Source organism: Corvus kubaryi, unplaced genomic scaffold (genome assembly GCF_017639235.1).
Source record: "Corvus kubaryi isolate FWS band 111438036 unplaced genomic scaffold, C.kubaryi_AGA036_p1.0 37354, whole genome shotgun sequence".
NCBI lineage: Eukaryota > Metazoa > Chordata > Aves > Passeriformes > Corvidae > Corvus > Corvus kubaryi.
Genome location: NW_024581116.1, coordinates 10,615,113 through 10,637,311, shown reverse-complemented (window position 1 = coordinate 10,637,311; position 22,199 = coordinate 10,615,113). Strand labels below are relative to the sequence as shown.

Below are 22,199 nucleotides of genomic sequence, written 5' to 3'. Positions count from 1 at the left end.
CTGCGTGTGAGTCCTTTCCCCCGACTTGCAGCTTTTCCCGCAACTGCTTTCGAGGGTCCACTCTTGAAGTTTTCTGGGGTACAATTTTAAGGTTGAGCCGTTCAGAAACAAAAACAGAGGCCCTTCTCCTTCCCTGGGAGCAAAGGGTCTTCATCATCTTCATCGTTAGGACTATCTCTGGGAGCATCTCTAGGAACTGAGGTTTTCTCCTTTCCCATTTGGAGCAAAAGTCCTCATCTGGTTCATCTCTACGGACTGAGGTTTTCTCCTTTCCCGTTTGGAGCAAAAGTCCTCATCTGGTTCATCTCTCCCTGTCCAAACTTCTCATGAAATTACAGCTGCGTCAGCATCTGCCTATCTCAGCGCAGGTGCTTTTGCTCACGAGTTGAACACTCCACCCCCCATATCTTCATGAAATTACAACAGGATACTCTGATATATCATAGCTTCACAACAGAATTTCAGCTTTAAGCATCTCCTCTCTCTCTTCCCTCAGGTTTTCAGCTCTTCACAGCAGTAAAAGGGTTAATCTCACCTCGGCCTTGCAGCTTTGCAGCTGGAATGTTGAATTTTTCTTATCGAAGTGGAGAGGGGGGAGAGCCGAGCCGCTCCGGCTGCCCACGGCAAGGCAGTGGGGGGGGGGTTCCACGGCTGGAACAGGTCCATGGCTTCAGGATGGCCGTGGCCCGGCCCGGCCTGGCCCAAGCAGGGCCTGGCCGGGCCCACTGGGCCCTGCTCGGGCCCTGCAGCCACCTGTGCCAGCGCCGGAAACGAGAGAGAGCTTGGAGGGGGAGTTTGCCTATTCTTAAATGTGGATCACAGAGGTGATCACAACTTTAAGTGGCTTAGAGAATTGTCCATATTCAAACTGGCCAGCTGATAGGTTCTATCAGTTCCCAGAGGAAACTGTAAGCACCCCTTAGCAAGGACGTCCCTTCCGGGACTATGCTTGCTAACCTATGACACTCACCTATGAAATTTCAATTGTTTTATCTGAATTTACAGCAGCTCATCTTTTCTCACCTAGAAAGGAGCCCTGAAAGATGCTCCTAAATTCATCTACCCAGCAAAGAACATTCGCTAACAAATAATACAGCATTTCTCTGCATAGGTGTTTGAACAAAAGAAAAACGAAACCTACACCCCCATCAGCTCCCAGACAATTCTGTCTCGGGACAGGTGTGTCTATCTCTGTTGAAAACCTGCAGCTTTTGCCCAGACTTGAATTCATTCCAGTTGATGACAGGTTCTTTTAAAAATAATTACTGCCTGCAGTTCCACAGTAAAAGTGTGCAAGGTAAAAGGTCTGACTGTTGAAGGAAGGTTGCTGTAAATAAGACCAACTTGCTACTAAATGAGAAGTAACTTCTGTTTAAAAGTTTGGCTATCACACCAGGAGGGCTTTCACAAATGGAATAGCAATTCACTGTTTACCCAACAAACACAAGTTTTTGGAGTTTAAAAATTATTTGTTACAATAACAAGGTAGCTTCCTCTGTCTTATTAACACATTCTAACACTGAATTTTTTTTGCAGAGTCCAGAAACTTTCAGAATATCAAACATTTCAGCTTCATCTTATAATTCTGCTGAAGATAAACAGCATTAAATGTTAACTTTTCTGTTTCAGCCCAAGTAGTTCTAAGACATCAAACATGGACAAAGTTTTCCTTAGTTCTACAGCCACTCTGGAAGATTAAAGATCGCATCCCAATCTCTTCAAAATGGCTCTGATACATCAAGGGCAAATTTTCAAAAGAGGCTGGAAAACAAACATTACTGATGCATTTATTGAGCTGCCTACATAATCTGTGACTTTAAAATATTTAGTGTTGAAAAACTGTTTGCTTCTGTCTCTGGAGTATATCTGAAAGCACCATATACTAAAACATTTCAGACAGTGAAAAAATGTTTCCTAGATCTGTCCACTTGAAATATTTTTCTTTACTGCAAATGTCACAGAGCAGACATCAGTTACCCACTTGTAATATATATACTTGATAATGTATAATACTAGATATTTAAATGACAAGGCTGAAAAGAGAAGGGAGATAAACAAGAAAGGAAAAAAAGGGACATAGGACATTAACCTCTAAGGTTCCAAAATATTTAGCATCTTAGCAAATCAAGTACTAGCTAGACAATGGAAGCTCTCACACTGCTTACCCATCCCCAAACCCCTTTTTCAGAAAACTAGCTCTTTAAATATTGAAACCAAGTAAGTACTGATGCCTTGAAGAGGCTACCTGAAAACAGAGGCTAGACAAGATTAATAGAATAAAAGCAGGTTATTTATTTGAACGGCCTTCAAAGGTACACCTTGGGAGTCAAAAGCTTCTGAGGGGCTCCACCCAAGGTGGATGCTGGGTCACGGGTTCTTCACACTTTTATAAGTTTGGTCCATTTGCGTATCAGGGTTAATTCTCCAATTTTAATTTCGGTTAATGATGTAATTACCCCAAGTTTGCTCCTCCTCTCAAAGGCTTTAGTTTACATATTTTGGGGCCTAGGACAACAAGGTGTCCTTGAAGTGCAAACCTAGAGAGGTTTGTTATGTCTAACCAGCATGAGAGAACAGTAGCTAACAAGGCACAAGAAACATCAGAGTTACACACTAGGCAGTACAGGATTTGAAAAATATAAAAGTTAAAACCTAAGGCATCAGTACCATTCTGGATGGTCCACTGAGTACATTTTAGTATATCTGCACAAACAGCACGTTACTTCAAAACACAGACTAAATGTTCAGATCTTTCTAATGATAACTATAAAAATGGCAATAAATGGCACAGACAATATCAACAGATGAGAAAAGCTGTCAGAGAAGGTCCCCTATTAGTAGTGGAGAGTAGATCAGACATCCTACTCGACATGAACTGAATTCCAGTAATTCTGCCTAATAATGCATCTTTACAGACTTGGGTTTACTTTTTTTATGAGCTTAATTAATATAGCACCATAATTTTGTGTTTTGGACAGCTGGATCCTTGCAATATGATTGCTCATGACATAACACATACTAATTCAATTGAAGTCAATCAGAAGAATTAACTTTCTATTCTCAAACACAGAGAGCACTTCTGCAGCATTTCTCTCTACAATGGCCTTTTTACAAGTCACCTATGTTTCTCACTAAGAGTAAAAAAATTAAAGTGAACTTTCTACAGTGTTAATAACTTATAGTTTTTAAGAAGACGAGTGAAAATTCACTCTTTATAATGGCATTTCAGATGCATGCCGTTTCCATTTGATGTGAAGCGGGTGAGATTTCAAAGCAATAGTTCCTTGCTAGAAGGAAGCAATACCTTGAAACAGCACATAGGAATGAGCTTTTAATTTATACTTACTGTGTGTATGTATGTATATACACACATATATCTAGACAGATCTATATAAAACACAAACGTAACATAAGATAAACTTACGTAAGATAACGTAAGTTTTGCTCTGTATTATTGCCTTACTTTCTGAAACTGAGGTAGAGCACGGTGAGGAATCAGCCACCTCCACAGCAGAGCATGCTCTGGGTAAAAAGGTAGAAAGTTCATCTTTACAAAGTGCAAGCTAACTGAGATGAGTTACTGCGGTTAGTCAAGCCTCTTGTTTTGTTGTAATAACAGATTAAAAAAAAAATCCACTTTTAATTGAACACTTTCTTTGTAGTGATTCTGGATGATCTATTCAGATGACTCAATCTTGTAACAAGATTCAAGGATAGGATAATATCACTCTACTTCCCCTTCCTTTTTTTTTTTTTTAAAAAAAAAAACCCCAAAACATCCATCTAAACCACTCCAAGGTTAACCATGCAAAGATAACCTGACATGAACTGCTCAGAGCCTTCTTACCACAAGCACTTGTAAAGAAGAATCTGTCAATAAACAGAATAATGAGGCCCATAACCAGGCATGAACTTCAGATGACCCCAAAGAAATATGAAAAACAAGGGGGAAAAAAACCCCAAACAAACCACAAAACAACAGAAGCAAGGAAAATGAAAGCATGGGCTTTCAGTTTTAACAACAGATTTGCTCAATTCTGGAGTGATTTTCCTCAGTTTCAGGCAATTTCTTTGGCAGTAGATCACAGCTGGCATCATGTTTCTCATTAAAAGGCTGCACAAATATTTACCACAATGGGAGAGTCAATTAGGGGAATTAATTGTAGAAATTATACTCATGATAGATTATAAAACAAAATACAAATTAAGTAAAGCCAAACCTTATGTTAAACTGTTAAAACACACAATTTCACTATCGAGGGACTACATATGTTCAGGATCAAGAATATACAAACATCTGCCTATGTTAATGTTCCTTCAAAAAATCATACCGAAAATTCAGAAGGCAAAATACAGGCTACACAAACAGCATGAGCTTGTCATAGCATATGAGAGATTCAGTTTTGAATCAAGAACTCTGTGCACTTAAAATCTCTCCTCAAACCCAACTTTTCTGCCTTATGATCAAATCTTCCAAAGACTTACCTTAAATCTTTTTGTTATAAGATTCCTTCCTCACAGATTAGCCCGTTAGATGCCTAAAATGTTGAAACCACTCAACAGTTTATCAACTTTCAGTGCACAAAGTTTTGACTCATCATGTTGTTCTACAGATTTGTTATTGCTTTATACTTGTCACATGTGATATGGATGAAGGAGTCCAAATATGAAAAGTTGCCTCACAAGTTAGTTCTATAGCTTCTATAGACCTATTGTTTTATAAAAATTGTAAGATGATACACTTGAAGAATGCTGAAGTTAAATAAAACTGTGGACATCACACATGACTGATAAAAAAAGCCTCTGGCATGGCAGACCACAGGATCAGTGGTTTAGTTTGGTACATTATCTAACACCTGAAATTGAATTTAGTTTAAACCAGTATTTGCAGCAACTGTGGAATGTTGCTGTATCTGAACTACATCCTTAAGTTATAGATACCTATTAATGCAATGGTCTCCTGATCCTATAGATATATCTGATAGACTCGTAAATGCTTTACTGCTAAAGCCATATAATCTGACAATCTGGTGCTGACTGACTTGGCTGATCACAGTGCCTTTCGTTCAAAAAAAAATGGAAACGCCAATAAAAAGATCCAGCCAATTCAACCCTTGCTCTGAGACAAGAGAAAAACACTATTTATGTATGAGAATGGTGAGCAGGAAAACCAATGCAGACCTCAAGCTCCCTCTGCCCACTAGTATCTATTTTGCAAATTCCATTTTTACTCCATGGTAACATGACAGAGTCACAGTTTTCAGCAACAGATTTTGCTCACTACAAAGAAAATAAATGATAAGGATGTTTATAAATGAAACCAGAAAAATACTTTCCTTCACTATAATTGCTTGTTCATGGAGAAAAGCTATATCCATGCTTAAAAGCAACTCCCTGTACTAAAGGCAAAAAATTTGCTGTTACCAAGAAATGCAACCAAAACCTTACTGATTTACACGATTATAAAATTAATTTTATTACATCTACCAGATGGTAAATGTAAGTATTTCAAAATGTGTTCATGTTTGACACTGCAGCATAAATTTGAATTAATACAGCATTGAAAATAGAAACTCTAAGCAGGCATTTGACTGGTCCCTTATTGCTACAATAGACTTGCAATTTGTCAGAACTTCCTTGTAAAATGCACTGGTTTTATGTATCTCCCCAGTCCCCCTACCCAAGCTGTAGTGGTAGAGAATTCATCTGTGCTGCATCTCAAAATAATAGGCTGATGTGACATCAAAGATTTTATTCAGATTTGAGACAGGGAACACTGATGCTAAAACTTCTTCCACTCATTAGACAGGGCTTAACATGGTTTATAAACAATGACTAAAAGGATTGGTAGCAATTTGACTGCATTTCTGCAGTTGCTATCTTGTTGTGCAATTCATGGCTCAAAAATACAACAGCCTTGCCCCAAGGAGTTTACAATGTCATTAAGTAAATCAGCAAAGAAAATACTGTCCTTCCTATACAACAGGTCTGTAGGGTTTGGTCACTGAAGAAAGTAGTCTTTCCACTTTGCAGGTCAGGCTGTGATCTGTCATTCCCTGTTCTGCTGTTATCTGTGCAGCTACTGAAAGTCTGCATGAACCTAAGTTACTAAAATCTACTTCCAGCACAAGGCTGCAAATTCAAATGCTTGTTACAAAGGACATATAAAATTACAAGTAAAATAGAAATTTTATTCACAATATGAACACAAATGTCAAAAATCAGTAAAAACACCCAGCCCAAACACAATCTGCAACAATGTACAACTGTTCCTGAAATTGCATAGCTACTGACTCTGCACATGTAAGATTAGGAGCTTTTAAAGGCTATTATTTATTTCATTCTCTTCAAACCGTTTCAAGATGCTAGACATCCTATCAGCCTTGATGTTAGACACATTATATACTTGTGAAACAAAGCAAAACCACAAGCACATATTAAACATCTTATTCAAGACGTTCACATGCCAGAGCAACATGTTGTAAACCCTTTTTAAAGACAAAACCACAAGTGTTATACTCCCTAACCCATTACGAGCATCCCATTATTTCTAAACCAGCGTTTCTTCAAAAAAACCCAAACCAAACAACTTGTAAATTGTGACAGAGAGAAAAATCCTCCAAGGCACAACAGGGTCAGGCTGGGGAGAGCAGTAACAGGCTTGGAAGAACAAAGCAGTGTGTCATTCAGCCATTGGTCCACTAGCATATGGGCAAGGGCACACAGGATGGAGAAAGTCAAGAGCAACTTTGAGAGCAAAGCTGCCAAGCTTAGGCACAGACACTGAGACATTTGCTTAAATGCAGGTCAGTAAACTGAGGTTCAAAACCAGTGAACACAACTGTTTTGTGAGACATACCCTGGAAGTCAGAGATACAGAGAAACAGAAGTGGGGAACTACTACTCCTTTTCCATACTGTTTTCTCCCTCACTACATTTATAGTCTTATTCTTCAAAGTTGAAGAGGTTTTAGTGCTGGAGAAAGTCATTATTGCAATCTTTTCTGACAATCTACGTATCTCTGTCCACAATTGTGCAATTATTTGTGCCAGTTTGGACAAATTTGGAGGAAAATATCCTCTGATAGAAAGCAGATTACAACCATCCCTCCCCCACCAGGCTCGGGGAAAAAAGAAATTTTCCTCGAAGGAAAGTGAAAGAGATAAAAACTATTTATTTAACAAACACATGGGAAAAGGATAATAATGCCAAATAATAAAACCTCTCTGTGTGGAGAGAAAACCTGGGAAAATTTCAGAGTCCTTCAGTAGATCTCTCTCCCCCTCCTTGGAGCTGGGTTGTGGGCCCACCTCCAGGCCTCAGTGGAGAACTCTCCTGAGGTGTTCTGATGTTGAAACAGTCCAGAAAAAAGGGGAAAAAAAAAACTAAAACAAAGTCCCAGGGAAAACAAAGTTCAACTCTCCATCTCCCTCCAGAGAAAAAGGAGCTGGAAAAACCTGGCTGGGAAAAAAAAAGATGCTTCTCCACCTTGCTGCTTGCTGCCGCAGAAGCAGAGGAGTCTGTATATCTCTGTGTCCTTGAAACAGAACTGCTTTGAAAAGTTTTGCTCAGTTTTTTTCTTCCCCCTTTCAGGCTCAGTTTAAAGGCACAGAAAGGCAAAAATTAATTTCTGGGCATAGAGAAATGATAGGGGATACACATCATAAAGTCACCCCCAGACAACAATTTTATCCAGTAATTTTGCAATAAAATTGTAACTTCTGTTTAAGATAGAATACTTCCTAATGGGCTTAGTCTTTTGACTTAAGAAAACAAGTTTAAGGTGCAAACGAGTTTAGTCCCTTTCTGGTATATCATTCTCACCTGTCAACCAAAAGATAGATCTTCCTTATTTGACTTTATCAAGATTACACTTACTTGATCTTACAAGTAATTCCCCTAATTGACTCTCCCATTGTGGTAAAGTAACACCTGAATTTACAGCTTGTATTCACAGTTACTTTCCTGTTCTTATGCCTAATTAACCCACTCTGACTACCCACAGATGAGGGCAATACTGGAGTATGTTTCACATATATTTTTCCTTTTCCTACTTTTCCTTCCATGTCTGTTATTTTGGTCACCAAGTGATTATACTGGATACAGAATACTGGGCCTTGATCTCAACCAGCATTGACATTTTTATATACTCATACACATATTAAAACTTACATTATGAAAAGACACTGGACCCACAATATTTTGTTTTATGCAGTTTTCCTGCGGGAACACAGACACACATAAGCTTCTCACTTTCCATATGTGAAATGTGTACTCTCTGTATAGGCAGCTGTGTAAGAGTCAATGAAGTCAAGTGAAATTGCTTGTCAAAGATACATTTTACACACTTCCCTCAAACTTATTATCCCCTTAAAATACTTCCCCTAGTATTAATCGAAATTTTGAAGTTTAAATGATAATGTGATAGAATACCTTTCACTCTATGTCTTAGCAATATATTGCCATGTACAGAGTCAGGAAATAAAGAAATATAGTTCAGAGAACACATTTATACAGCACTCTTTTACAGACGTTAAATATTTCCTATGTTTTAGAATTAAATTCAAAAGATTTCCTAGAAAAATGGACACTGCCCAATGACTATGATGACACACTGACATAATCTGCTTCCTTATTGAGCATTTAGTCTCACTACTGCACTTCCTATTTTTGGAAAGCCTTTGTTGTAAAGCTGATAAGAACTTTTAGTTTTGAGAAAACCCACAGAAATCTGTGGTTTATATTATAAAAGTATTAGTTTACTCATACCATTGCTGGATTAGGAAAGTGCAATCTGAAGACCACATACATAAAACTGAATTGGAAACCTGGCAAGGTCAAAGATTTTCTGTGCACAAGGTTCCACAAAAAAAAATTGTCTGCCAATATGTGTCGTTTGTGAAGTCCTTCTTTCCTCTAAAAAAGGTAAGTTTTCCCTTCTCAGAAATGGGTCTCAAATATACTCCCCTCATGGCAAAGGAACCTGTCAGCTTTAAATAAGCCATTTTCATCTTATTTTCTCCATCTACCCTAGTTCACATGTTGATAATTCTACTTTCAACCCATTCTGGACTTTGGTAAATGGACACTTATGTGGCAGTAAGTCATAGCTGAGAGATGGCAACTTTTAAAAAACAGTTCCACTGGCCTCACAAAATGCTCCTGTATAGTAACAGGATTTAGCTCTTGTTTAATGAAAAAAAACAACAGCAAAAACATGATCCAGTTTGTAGCCTGGGCCAGTGCTGCAGATTAAATTCCCTTGCTTGAAAGAAGCTTTTTTGAAGCTATGCTTACGGAGTTATCCCAGTTAATGCAAAGCAACAGCTTTATTAAGAATATCCACATAACCTACACCAAAACCAACAAAAAAAAAAAAAAATCCCTCAACCACATTCAAAGTACTGTGTCAGGGAGGTTTAGGTTGGATATTAGGAAAAGGTTTTTCACCCAGAGGGTGGCTGGGCACTGGAACAGACTTCTCAGGGAAATGGTCACAGCACCAGCCTGACAGAGCTCAAGGAGTGTTTGGACAATGCTCTCAGCTACATGGCGTGACTCTTGGTGGGTCCTGTGCCGGGCCAGGAGTTGGTCTCAGTGATCAGGGGCTGCTCTGACCTAGACTGGAAGACACAAACACTGTCTGACAGACCAGAAGGAAGTGTCTGCTATCAAAACTGAGCAATCAATTCAAAATCAATTCAAAATTAAAACTGAAGTCAAGGGTTTTGCATGAACAAACCCAGTGTTCATAGCGTGTGCCTTGTATCCCAGAGGAAGAACTCTGAAGTCAGGCTTTCTTGCACTTTCCTGAGAGCTGGGCTTCACATATTAAAACTATAATTGAATTCTGAGCACATATGCAAGCCTGCTGCATGCAGAAACTAAAGAGATGCATATAATCTCACAGGTAAAATCCTACTCAAACTACAGCCAGTGTACAGGATAAGCAGGTTATGGGATTCAAGTTAAAAAACAAATCATCGAGAAGCCTACCAATGATGAATTAAACTAAGGCTCAGCCACATGTTGTGTTCTTACAGAAATACCCAAGAACTTTTTTCTTCTGAAGTGATTTATATATTAATTTCTTATCTGCTTCATATGCAGCTAAGAAATGTATATAGATTCAATAAACACAAATGTGTTGCCTAATGCATAAAAATGAATAACTCGTGCAGAAAATAAAATCCATTCATTTGTATTCTGCAGGAGATTATGTCCTAATCTGCAAATACATTTCAGCACAGAGAAAACCTCTGAGGACTGTACATAGATATTGGTAGGGAGAACAAGGGCAAATAAGGAAAAAAATGATGCATGAGACAGGATTAATATACATGTTATTGACATTGTATATTGAGTAGGTGTGCATTAATATGTACAAATTTGGATCCATGTATGGCTGAAACTAATACCTGTGCAACATGAGGGACTCACAGACATGTTAAGTAATCTTCTGTGTATGCACCAGCTACTAATCACTGTTTCATAATTCAGACTGTATGTATTATAAGAATATTCTAACATGTAGAGCAGAGAACAGCGTTGGAAGATACAGACTAGAAATGACAGGATTTTAATCTTTAAATATTACTTTTAAGCTGTTAAATCAGCGCCAGCCATTTCCCTCCATACCATACACAAGTGTTTTTTTAATTTACCCTTCTGATCATCACTACCATCAAGCAGCAGTACATCTACCACAAGCTCCCAGTATTCACCCCTATGTGTAACTGTTGTCTTCATAACCAAAGCCTGCAATTTTTGCTAATAAAGCAAAATTCTTTTAAAAGCTGTTTACATGTAAATGAAACATTGTCAGAATTAGTACTTCCAAAATATCTTCCTGTAGATAGGCAAAACTAGCGAAGTCAAAGATACATTTCTAGAAAGAAAAACTCACAATAAACTAGGATATTATTTTACAGGAACAAGAGGTTGTTGATATCAACTCCAATTTTAAATAATATTTCAATACTACTCTTTCCAGTTAAAAAAAGGAAATGCACATTTTTAATGAAAAATTCCTTCACTGTTTCTCCATATTTATGGCCTAGACCAGGAGCCATTAAAATACCAGGTGGGTGGTTATCATAAAACTATTTAAGCTGTAAAAACTGAAATAAATTAGTAGCTCTGTTGCAGCCATAAAAATAATCCGAATAGGGTAGGCAGCATCACACACCTGTCACACCAAATGGCACGACAGAAGCACTGCAGTTGGTGGTTTTCTTTTTGATTTGGTGTAGTTGATGTCCTAGCAGTCACAGTCTTGATAGCTGGGTCCCTGGGCAACAATAGCAGCAATGTGGAAAAACTCACTCCCTCAACCAACACAAAATATCACGAATTACTATAAAGTAAGAACTATTTTATGAATACCTGAGTGAGGTCCCTCAGATGATACAGAATTTATAGACATCTAAATAAGAATTGTCAACTAGCACAATGGTTGATGGAATAAGAAAACTGTTTGAAAAAAGGATAGCATCTACTGTCACAATTACTAATAAAAAACACGCATTTAAGATACTAACACAATAATGCCTAAAGAAAACCAGTTTTACAATCGACTTATATTTTCAAAGGGCTTAGAACAACATTCCTGACTAGAAACCGCTGAAGAACTTGATCTACTAACAGGAAAAACCCAGAAAGTTCAAACAAAAACCTCCAGTTTATGATCAAATAGTAAAGGTAAAAAGTAGAATTTCTCATGGGTTTATGGCTGCTTCCTTCTTTATATAAACTGTTTTGGGGAGACTGCAAGCATTGAACAGACAAAAATGCAGACCAATTATTGTCATGGCTAGTTTACGTCAAAAGAAACCTCCAAAAGACTTTAAAAAAAAAAGTCTAGGGTAAGTAAATGACTACATGATGGCAAATAAAATTTAACAATGGTAAAACTATTGCATTTTAAAATATGCTAAACTAGCCTAATCAAGTCAAAACAGTAACCTGAGCCTCACTGAATGAAATCCAGAGACCTCTGGTTGATGTAGAGATGAAGACAAGAGAGCAATCAAGGTGTTGGGATGCGTAAGCATGGACTGTTAATTTCCACAAGGACAGCACATTCACTTCTCCAGTTACCTTTCTCAGGAGGTGTACTATGTATCACAGTGGGCTCTGAGATAGAGGACAGGATAGTTACAGAGAGAAAACGCTGTAGAGGAGGTGGCATGACTGGAATTGGTTACTTAAGAGTAAACAAACAGAATAAGGGAAAAAGTGTAGTAAATAGAGAATTAGATTTTCTGGATTTTAATATCCTACAAAACACAGAACAACATCACGTAACAAATCATATAAAGAGGTTAAATCATATAATCACAGAATGGTTTGAAAGGAACCTTAGAGATCATTAAGTCCCAATCCCCCTGCCATGGGCAGGGATACCTTCCCCTAGGCCAGGTTGCTCAGAGCCCCATCCAACCTGGCCTTGAAACAGTGCCAGGGATGGGGCATCCACAGCTTCTATAGGCAATCTGTTCCAGCGCCTCACCACCCCCACAGCAGAGATTTTTTTTCCTGCTACTTAGATTAAACCTATTCTCTTCCAGTCTGAAGCTATTCCCCCCTGCCCTGTCACTACAGGCTCTTGTAAAGAGACTCTCTCCATCTTTTTGGTAGGCTCCTTTCAGGTACTGGAAGATCAGATTTACGTCACCCCAGAGTTGTAGGTACAAAAATGCTGCTAGCAAGGATTTTCTTGCTATTTTCTAAGCTTGTGAGAGACTTTTCTCTCTCACAGAAGAGGTAGCAGAGTTATGTAAACAACCAAACACCTGCAGCCATGAAAAGTCCTGTTTATAGTACAGTAGAAAAATATTTTGACAATGGATGTTTAGGATTTTAGCCAATCACCCCCAAGGGGTGGCTGATCCTTTGTCCAATTAGACTATGAAGAAAAAAGTCCATAAAAGAGTTTGTAAAAATAATTAAATAAATCAGTCTTGCTGCACAATTCCTGCCTGCTGGATCTTCTGCTCCTCCCTACGGCTGAGGGACACGGTGATATATCCTAGGGCCTAGGCCTGGGGTAATACAGAGTCTTCTCTTTTCCAGGCTGAACAATGCCAACTCTCTCAGCCTTTTCTTACAGGAGGTGCTCCATCCCTCAGATCACCTTGCTGTCCTCCTCTGGACTGACTCCAACAGATCCATGTCCTTCCTGTGCTGGGGACCCCAGATCTGGATGCAGCACTGCAGGTGGGGTCTCACCAGAGCAGAGCAGAGGGGCAGAATCGCCCCCCTCCCCTGCTGCCCACGGTGCTTTGGATGCAGCCCAGGGCACAACTGGCACTCTGGGCTGCAAGGGCACATGGCTGGGTCATGTCCAGCCTCTCACCCACCAGCACCCCCATGTCCTTGTCAGCAGGGCTGCTCTGCATCTGTTCATCCCCCAGCCTGGATTATTACCGGAGGCTGTCCCGGTCCAGGTGCAGCACCAGCACTTGGTCTTGTTGAAGCTCATGAGATTCCCATGGGCCCACTTTTTGAGCTTGTCCAGATCCCTCTGGATGGCATCCCTCCTTCACAAAGTTTCAGCATGTTTTGTGCTCAATGATGCACGGTGTGTACCAATGCTGAAAATTTAGCAGGAGATACCTAAGGCTGAATCACCGTTTATCCACTGAGTTCTTTGAAATGTACTAATAGAAATCTGATTACATCACTAATGAGCCCTTAATTTTTCTGAAACTGGGATCAAAGCTGAGTACAAACTGTTTCAACCATTCTGCACTTACACCTTCATTACGAAAGACCTATTAGAGAAAGTGAATCATCCCCCATGAATCCACTCCAGAACATTCTTATCTTCCTCTGAAGCAATTGCTACTGGTGACAGAGCGCTGCAGTGCCCAGAGCTCACGTTGAAAACCTGTGTGCATGCAAGCGACACTGCTTTTCTCTCCACTTTGCCTTATCCGCTATACTTGTGTAGTTAATGGAAAATATTTCATTTGCATCTTAAAGTATTTAATTAATCATACACGCTACAATTTATGTTCCCAGAAAAAAAAAAAGTTTCACATGTTTTCATATGGATAAATTGCATCTTCAAGGAATGGAAATTAGTGTTTTAAAATATTAATTAAAACTTAAATTAAATCTCTTAAGCTTAATTTTTATGCATTACCAGCAGAGAAACAATGTCTCTAGAACTATAAGCAACATAATAACAAATTTACTCAGAGTTGATAGGAACATAAATCTTTCTTCTAATTAAGCATTTTTCACAAACAAAAGATGGCTGAGGATGAAACAGATACAGTTCCTTTACTTGTATTGGGCCAGATCAAGCTAAATGCAGGTCATTGTTACGTGATAAATGGTTTCAGCAAAACGACTTCTCATGTTTAAATCTCTGACATGAGAAGAGGCAATGGCAAAAGCTGAAAATCACTGGACACTGACATTCCCATTGAGACCGTTCTTAACAAAGTCATATGAAGAAACACCATGGAAACAGATACACATTTTTCATTAACAGGAGAAAGAGGAACAAAGCAGCAATGGAATCTTGACAGTCCCTCCAAGCTCTCAGAAAGTCAGTGCAGACATAACCAAGGTTGCTGAGACACAAGTTTGCATATGGCACACAGGAATTGCCTATATGAAGGAAGGAAAATGTGTTGTGCACATCCCATATACACAATACAAATTAAATCGTCAATTTTTCAAAGCTAAACTTTAGGGAAGAAAATAAATAAGAAAACTGCCTGAAGTTACAATTTTAAATCCTTAATAGACATCCCTTGCAATTTTCAAAACATTTTGCCCTCAGCAGCTCTCTATACCCCAAGATCATGAAAAAAACCATAATATAACAAGATAGGGGGGAAGGCTATATGAGATTACCTTCTCTAAATGACAAAGCTATTTCCATTTAAGTGGCATGCAAGTAGTAATTACACTTTGCATTTGCATAATAATTAAACAATCCTTTCAAGAAAAGGTGTGTCTTATAGAAGCTTCACAATTAATAACTTCTTATCTTAAAGTAAGCCTTGGTTTACTTACAGAAGCTTTGCTAGTGCCACTGTAACCTCCTGGGGCAAACCCTCACTCATTCCTGTAAACTATGCCTTGTAAGTGGTCACTGAGCAGAACAACTACGTACACACACACACACACACACACACACACATAACCTGTTAGCTGACACTTCAGGCTTGTTAGATGCTGCTTTGAGTCATTACAGACTATACATATTTATGTACAATTTGAAAATAAATGCATTTCCCAGCTTAGATGAATACAGATAAATTTTGATACCAACATTCTAAACAATGTCTTTCTTCCCCCTCCAGTGTTTTTTAATATATAAAAAGTCAGTATTTTGACCCATATTTTTCATGCACCAGTTAACTAGAAAATTACAGAACCTGAAGAGCTCAGATAAAATTCATCAAGGGGATTAAAACAAGGCATGCCTCCTCCTCCTCCCTAGCATGGGATGCTGTTGGAATGTGAATTAAAGACTCTCAAGCCTTTGAAAAATGAGGACCCCTGAATTTTTAATTTTGTTAACTAATCATGAGAGAACTGGAAATCACTGTGTTTCTGAGTGTTTGATAGGTAGCTGCTTCCATAAAGTACATTTTTAATTTTGTAAGAGCTGGCCTATTTCCCAGCACACTGATTTGTGGGACCACTACTTACAGCACCTAGAGCATAATTAAATATTAAGTCCCTCCTTGATGTATGCAAAATCTGTCTAAGAGGATTAGTAGACACACTGACGGTGGCTTTCACACATTTTCTGGTAATTGAACACTGCAATACCATTAAAATTATCTTTATTCAATAGAAATCCACGTTCATACTTTATAATATCTGCCATCCCTTTTTGTGCCAAGGAATGGTATAGGAAAAGAGGGATCTCCTAAAAGCATGTAAAAAACACCAAGCAAGTAATGATACAACAATCTGGAAGCAAGATAATGAATACATTTTGGACATATTTGCAATTTAAAGCTCATTAAAAACCCCTGAAAACTAACAACCGTTAAACACATTCCTCTAAAATCTAAAAACAGCATTCAATCCACAGCCCTTTCCCTCCCCATTTGTTTGAAATGGGACTTTTTTTTTTAAACTATTTTGCTGGATGAGAGAGGATGACCAAATTAATAAAGGTGTAGTGATGCTAGAGAAGGTGACACCTACAGACAAGACAGGCAGACTGACATAGTTTGAAAGATGATATTCCTCCTGTCTACTTCTTCATGCAGGATTACCCAACAAGCTGTGCTACAATACACCCTTCTGTAAAACAGGGTAGCTGTAAAAGGTCTTTGCACCTGAAGCGTGAACTTGCATGAGAAAATTGTGTCTTAACCCTAATGCTCTGCCACAGCTCATACACAAATCTCTCTCTTTGCTTTTAAGCAGCCATGTAAGCACAGACTTCTGCAGTGTTCTTGTTCCACTAACGTACCACGAAGGACAGGGAAGTGTACAGTTTTCAATCTGCTATTTTATGACGGTATTTTCCATTCTTGTTAATTCACAAAATACGCAAACTTAATATTCAAACAAGGCCATCACTTGCTTTTCTAGTATCAGCTTGTAGACTAGCATTTGACATCAGCTGACTACAAGAGGGAAAAAATCCAAAATAAATAGTCCACATCTAAGACCACTCATTTGTTTTCTTGGATATTTGTGAAGAACTCTGAATTTCAGTGACGGGTATCTAATGGACAAAGCAACACGACTCTTCCATCTAAATAACACATTAGTTACCTAGCTCAAAATATTCAAAGAAAACAATCACACTGAGCTTGAGCTGACATGAAAATGAGAATAATTTTTAATATATTCCAATAGGACTCTTGTAATTGCACTCTGTAGCAGAAAGTGGGGTGCATAAACCATGATTTTTATGTATGTACATATAAGCACAGCTTTCACTATTGTCAGGCATGAAAGCTATTTCTACACTTAGCTAAATAATAAATAGTATATACAGAGAAATTAGTATTATGGTGTTGTGTACATATTTTCATACAATTATCTCTGAAAGGTTTGAGCTTATCTAGAGCATTATTCAAGCTTTATTACATGTCTTCTTGTACTACTTGCTTACTCATCAGCAAAAGTGTAAAGCACTGAAGTGATCAGCAACACTGTGTTATGAGCAGATGTACTGTTGCTCAGTCAGTACAAACCTCACAAAAAGAAAAGCAGGTTTTCCTGCTTGAAACTAGTTGATTTTAAAAATCCCTTCAGGAAGCAGAAATTAACTGTTTATATGGAGACGCCTAAACAGGCTGGCAGACTGGGCCAGCAAAATTTGCACAAGGTTTAACAGTTGTGCTGCACCTGGAACAGCACAGGTGGGGACAGCACAGTTGTGGCTGTCTCAGCTCTGCTGATGGGCCTTGGGGGCTCTGGTGGGCAGTGAGCTACACATCAGCCAGCAGCATATGAAATGCATTCAATTAAGTCCTAAAATTTGGTTTTGTAACCAAATGGAGGTGTGTTTCTTTTTGCAAAGTTATATACATTCTGACTTACGAGAAATATGGGAGAAAATAAAAGTTTGATAAATATTTTAGATAAAATCACAAGTGTAATGAGTGTCATAAGGTTTCTGTCAAATACAGGTTCTTTTTCTGTCTTCTACAAACATGGCTGAAAGCTATTATCTACCTGTAACTTTTTTCTTAAGACATACTCTAGTTCAATTTTTTAGAATTGGAAATGATTTTGAATTAGAAAGCAGGTCACAGGCAACACAAACACTGACAAAGGATTGAACTGAAGAATCCAATCACAGACACCCAAACAGTAGTTGAGGAGTTAAATGCTGGTATTACTGTGAATACAAGAGGAAAAGTAATTTCCAAAGAAACCAAGAGATAGGTACTTTCTTTTCCTTTTAAGATTTTTATTAGGATTGTTCCCTTGGATGAATTTAGCACAGCAAGTCAAAACTGAGATATTGCTTCAGGTTTATATGAATATAAAGTGGGTTTGTGCACAGATTTTTTTGGGAGCTATTAGTAATATTCTACTTTTGTTCTGTAAGGTCTTGGCATGGTGGGAGGCACTTAGAAAATGAACAAAAAGTAACTCTGCTTCTGAACAATTCTACATGCAGCAAGTGCTACTCACATGATTTCAAAATTGCTACACATTCATGAAATAATATTTAAAGGCCCAAGAAAAAAAGTCCGTGGCCAGTAATTATCATTGTAATTGTGAGTAAAATGTGACGCCAAGTGGAAGATAAAAAATAAAAATGGAAGGTAAAATTGACAGAAAAAAAGGGTCAGAAAAGAAAGAAGGTACAAAAACTTCAAAGTCAGTGCTTGACATGGAGGAAAATCATTAGTCTTCAGTCAAGTTCAGTACTATGCACTCCTGATCCTAAAGAAAAATCAGAAAAGTCCCTTACCTTTACAAACTTTGTTTTACGAAGAATCAGAATGTATCAGAAACTTGATTTAAAACAGAAAAGTAGGATTAGTTTCCAGACAACAGGATGCATCACAACCATATTCTGCAGACCAACATTTCGTTATGTAATCCTCTCATTAAAACAGCCTAATGCTATAATTTGCAGCAATCAGTATAAATACCTTTGTTTCAGGCCAGCAAGCTCTAAGAACGGCTTGTGTCCTGAAGTACACCAGCAGCTTGCTATCCTCATCACTGAGATGGAAGGCTTGCTCCAGAATTTGCAATACCCTGATGCGAGGCTTCACTGCTAAAGAATCATCACCACAGAAAGGTCTCAACCACTCCAGGAGGTCATCTGCAGAAACTATTTTCTCCCTGTAATTAAACAACACGGTGTTAAATAGTCTCTGGTAATAATCCTAATGAAAATACTACATGAATTTTCAAAACTTAACAAGCACATTCATTATGTAAGAAATACATAACACCAGGAAATGGAAGATCTGACCTCTGTGAGGCTGCAGGGAAACCGGCCCTTGTAAATCAGGAGCCCAAACCTGTGTGATGTAAGAACTTTTTCTGAGCTTCAAATAATCATATAATACCATAGGAATCCATCTGTATATTTACATATTTTCCCACAAGCTACTCTGGTACCATACAATGGTGCTCGGTTTCAGCATCTGGAAATCCAAGTCTTTTCATGGTGTCTGGGCCTTACTGATGCCTGTACTACCACACCATCTGACTTTATGGAAAACCAGCTTGAATGCTTGCATATTTAGTATAACATTTTTATCTCTGAATGCTTATTCATACTGTCACCCTGCATTCTCTTTCTTTCTTTACAAGCCCCTTCTTTCTACTCCACACACACTAAATTATTTTCTCCCAGTTGCAGCTCTAGCCATATTTTTTTTTTGTGTACCATCTCTAGCCAGCTTGATCATTCTCAGTTCTTAGCATGATAATGATTGCAAAATGCCCAAAATCCTTAGAAAGAAAAAAAAAAAAGAGATGTTAAAACTCCTAAGCTTTTGGGTTGGACTTTTAATTATAAAAACTCTTGATTATATCATTTGATTCAGAAGGTGTATTAAATCAAATACATTCTAACTGTGTGGAAGCATTCACAGTACACAGATCACCATGAACTGACCAAGCAGTTAACAGCTGGAGACAGAATGATGTGTGATGTCCCTCGGAGGAGGCTATAAACTAACAAGTACCAAATCAGCAAATGCTGTTTTAACGTCCAATAATATTTTAAACTCAAGCTAACTCTTTTCTTAAAAAAAAAAAAAGAAGCCAAGCAAGTGGCTCCTGGTAGAGTGTGATTTGTAACTAATGTTCCCTTATTTGTCTTAACAAGACAGACGGGAAAGTAATATGAGACAGAAAACACCAATTTAGCCTGTCTTTCAGCTCTGAAATAATAAACACTGACATCTTAGGTTTTCATATTACAAAGATTTCAATTTTACTTAGGCTTTACATTGTCTGAATAATGCTGTTAGCTCAGAAGTCCTGCTGAATTAGACATGCCTTTGCTGAACAGGTGGCATTCAAACTGTAAATTAAAAGTTTGGGAATTAAAAGGACCTGCTGGAATATTTCAAGAGTTTGTAGAGCTTGCACTTGATGCTTATATATGTTTTCCTGAGGAAAATATTCCTGTTTTGTAAATCGAGTAGCTGAGTTTTAAGGTAATAAATAAGTATTTAAAGGAATATGAGTGATCTCTTGCAATCATCATTACTTTCACTCCATCTTATTGTTTCAGCAGTTAAATGCTGATGAAATATACAAATCCAGAAGGTGCACTCCAGAAGGTGCATCTCAGAATAAAATAGTACGGACTTATCCATTATACCTTAGAATACTGCAAATTATATTTACTGCAAATTTTTACATCAATTCAGTCTCCATCAGTATCCAACATTCAGCTAATTTAATGTCATTGGAGAAGCCTCAAAAAATAGTGTCACTGTTTTTGTGTGGCTACCAGAGAGTATTGGATTTTATTGTCATTATTATACATGACTTTCTTTGTACATCTGGGAAAACAAAGCTGATTTTTTTTTGTTTCTTCCTTGTCTTTACTGGGAATGAAATGGAAAATGTCATTGAGATATACAGGACATTATGTGGTCTGAAATAAGGACATTCCCAAAAGAGGGGAAAAAAAATGTGGTGAAGCATCATATAGCGTTTGGGAAATTGTTTCTGCACTATCCCTTACAAATACTGACCACCTTAGATATCTAAATTCAGATACCTGAAAGTGAATAATTATTATTTGCAATTTATCAACTAAACTGAAACAAAAGCAGTGACATATTCCTGGTAGATATACAATCTGCAGAAGTCACAGCTGAAAAACCATTTTCTCAATTCACCATAATACAGAGTTATCCAAATTTTAGGTTCAGTGCTTTCTTCCAAATGACAAGTAAAGGCTTCTGTCAGGGCTCAGATTTTGAACATGAAAAATGACAGCCCGTTCCAGAATAAAGTCTTAGAAAATTAAGTGCAAACCCATTACATATATCCATGAAGAAAAATCATCCATATTCAGTATTGTACCTTCAAAGCTTTCATGAGAAGCATCTTTCAAAGTCTTACCCAAAGAATCCGTACAGGAAGCTCTTACCCTTTTTCAACGCTTGCATGCACTGCAGAAATTATACCTTCTAGGATTCCAAGTGGATCCTTCTCTGTTGGAGATGAGTCACCATTTCTGCTATTAAGGGAAGACGAAGTTACCATTAAAATGGTCCTTAATATTGTATCTCATTTTATGCACCTGTAGGATTTTATTAATTGTTCGATAATTATAAGAATTTTCCATTTTCGTTTCTTAACTAGTACCTTTATTTTTATGTCAGAGTAATGCAAAAAGTAAAAAGGAAAGAGTGGGAAAAAATACTAAAGCACTTAAACGGAATTTGAAAGGAAAAGCATAGTTAAAAGTTTAGTGCTTCTAACACAGATTAGGTGAGCAAAATACTCACATGCAATCTCACTACCTTAAAGATCAATATGAACTAAAAAGACTTAAAGTTACACATGAATGTCATCATCTTTTCCCTCTGAATCATCTTGCAGTATCTCTGTTGGCTGAAATCAACCTGACTGTAACCTGAGTCAGCAGTATCCTATCTGCGGATTTCACTGGGATCGAGCTGCACACAACAATGGCCACTGTGCATACGTGGAATAGAAAAATGTCCATCACTCCCATCAGACATTTCAGTTAAAATACAGTTCTCTTCAGCAGGTCAAAAGGTTGTAAAAATGGGGTGAAAAAAGAAACAACCAACCAACCCAAAACCACTCTGGTAGGAAAAGAAGCTTTGCTCATAACTCAATGAAAATGACATTTTCAGCTAAGGTTTGCTATAAAACAGACTCGGTGCTGAGAGAGGGAGAGATTTGCCCTGGTACTCCAACAAAACATACAGTGTCTCCCTACGGAAACCACTGTGGTGGCAGTGATGCCTGGATGAACAGGAAAAACACCAGCTTTGCCTGTCTTAATTTGTCAAGGCTGCATTAAAGAAAGAGAAAAAAAGGCAAATAGTTCCCAAGTTATCTGACTATAGATGATTCAAAAACACGAGAAAAAAAGTGTATTTTCTCTATAGTTCATCACCATATCAAAGCTCTTCTGCTACTAAAAATGTCAGCCTCCTTCTAGATCTGCTCTTAGCAATAACCAACACATGCCCAAACTACTTTGACTGTTCTATCTAAAGCCAAAATACCACACAGCT

At 37.9% G+C, this 22,199-nt stretch overlaps 1 protein-coding gene across 3 annotated transcripts in view; it reads right to left on the bottom strand.

Moving 5' to 3' along the window:
• NBAS (NBAS subunit of NRZ tethering complex) overlaps positions 1-22,199 on the bottom strand; it is a 167,339-nt gene that overhangs the window by 22,448 nt on the left and 122,692 nt on the right. For 2 of the 3 annotated variants that reach the window (XM_042032953.1, XM_042032955.1), the window contains 2 exons: positions 21,077-21,166; positions 18,603-18,798 (listed from right to left, as the gene is read on the bottom strand). In XM_042032953.1, coding sequence (XP_041888887.1) covers positions 18,603-18,798; positions 21,077-21,166 — 286 coding nt within the window. The remainder of the gene's footprint in view (positions 1-18,602; positions 18,799-21,076; positions 21,167-22,199) is intronic. The other variant, XM_042032954.1, reaches the window with a different exon arrangement.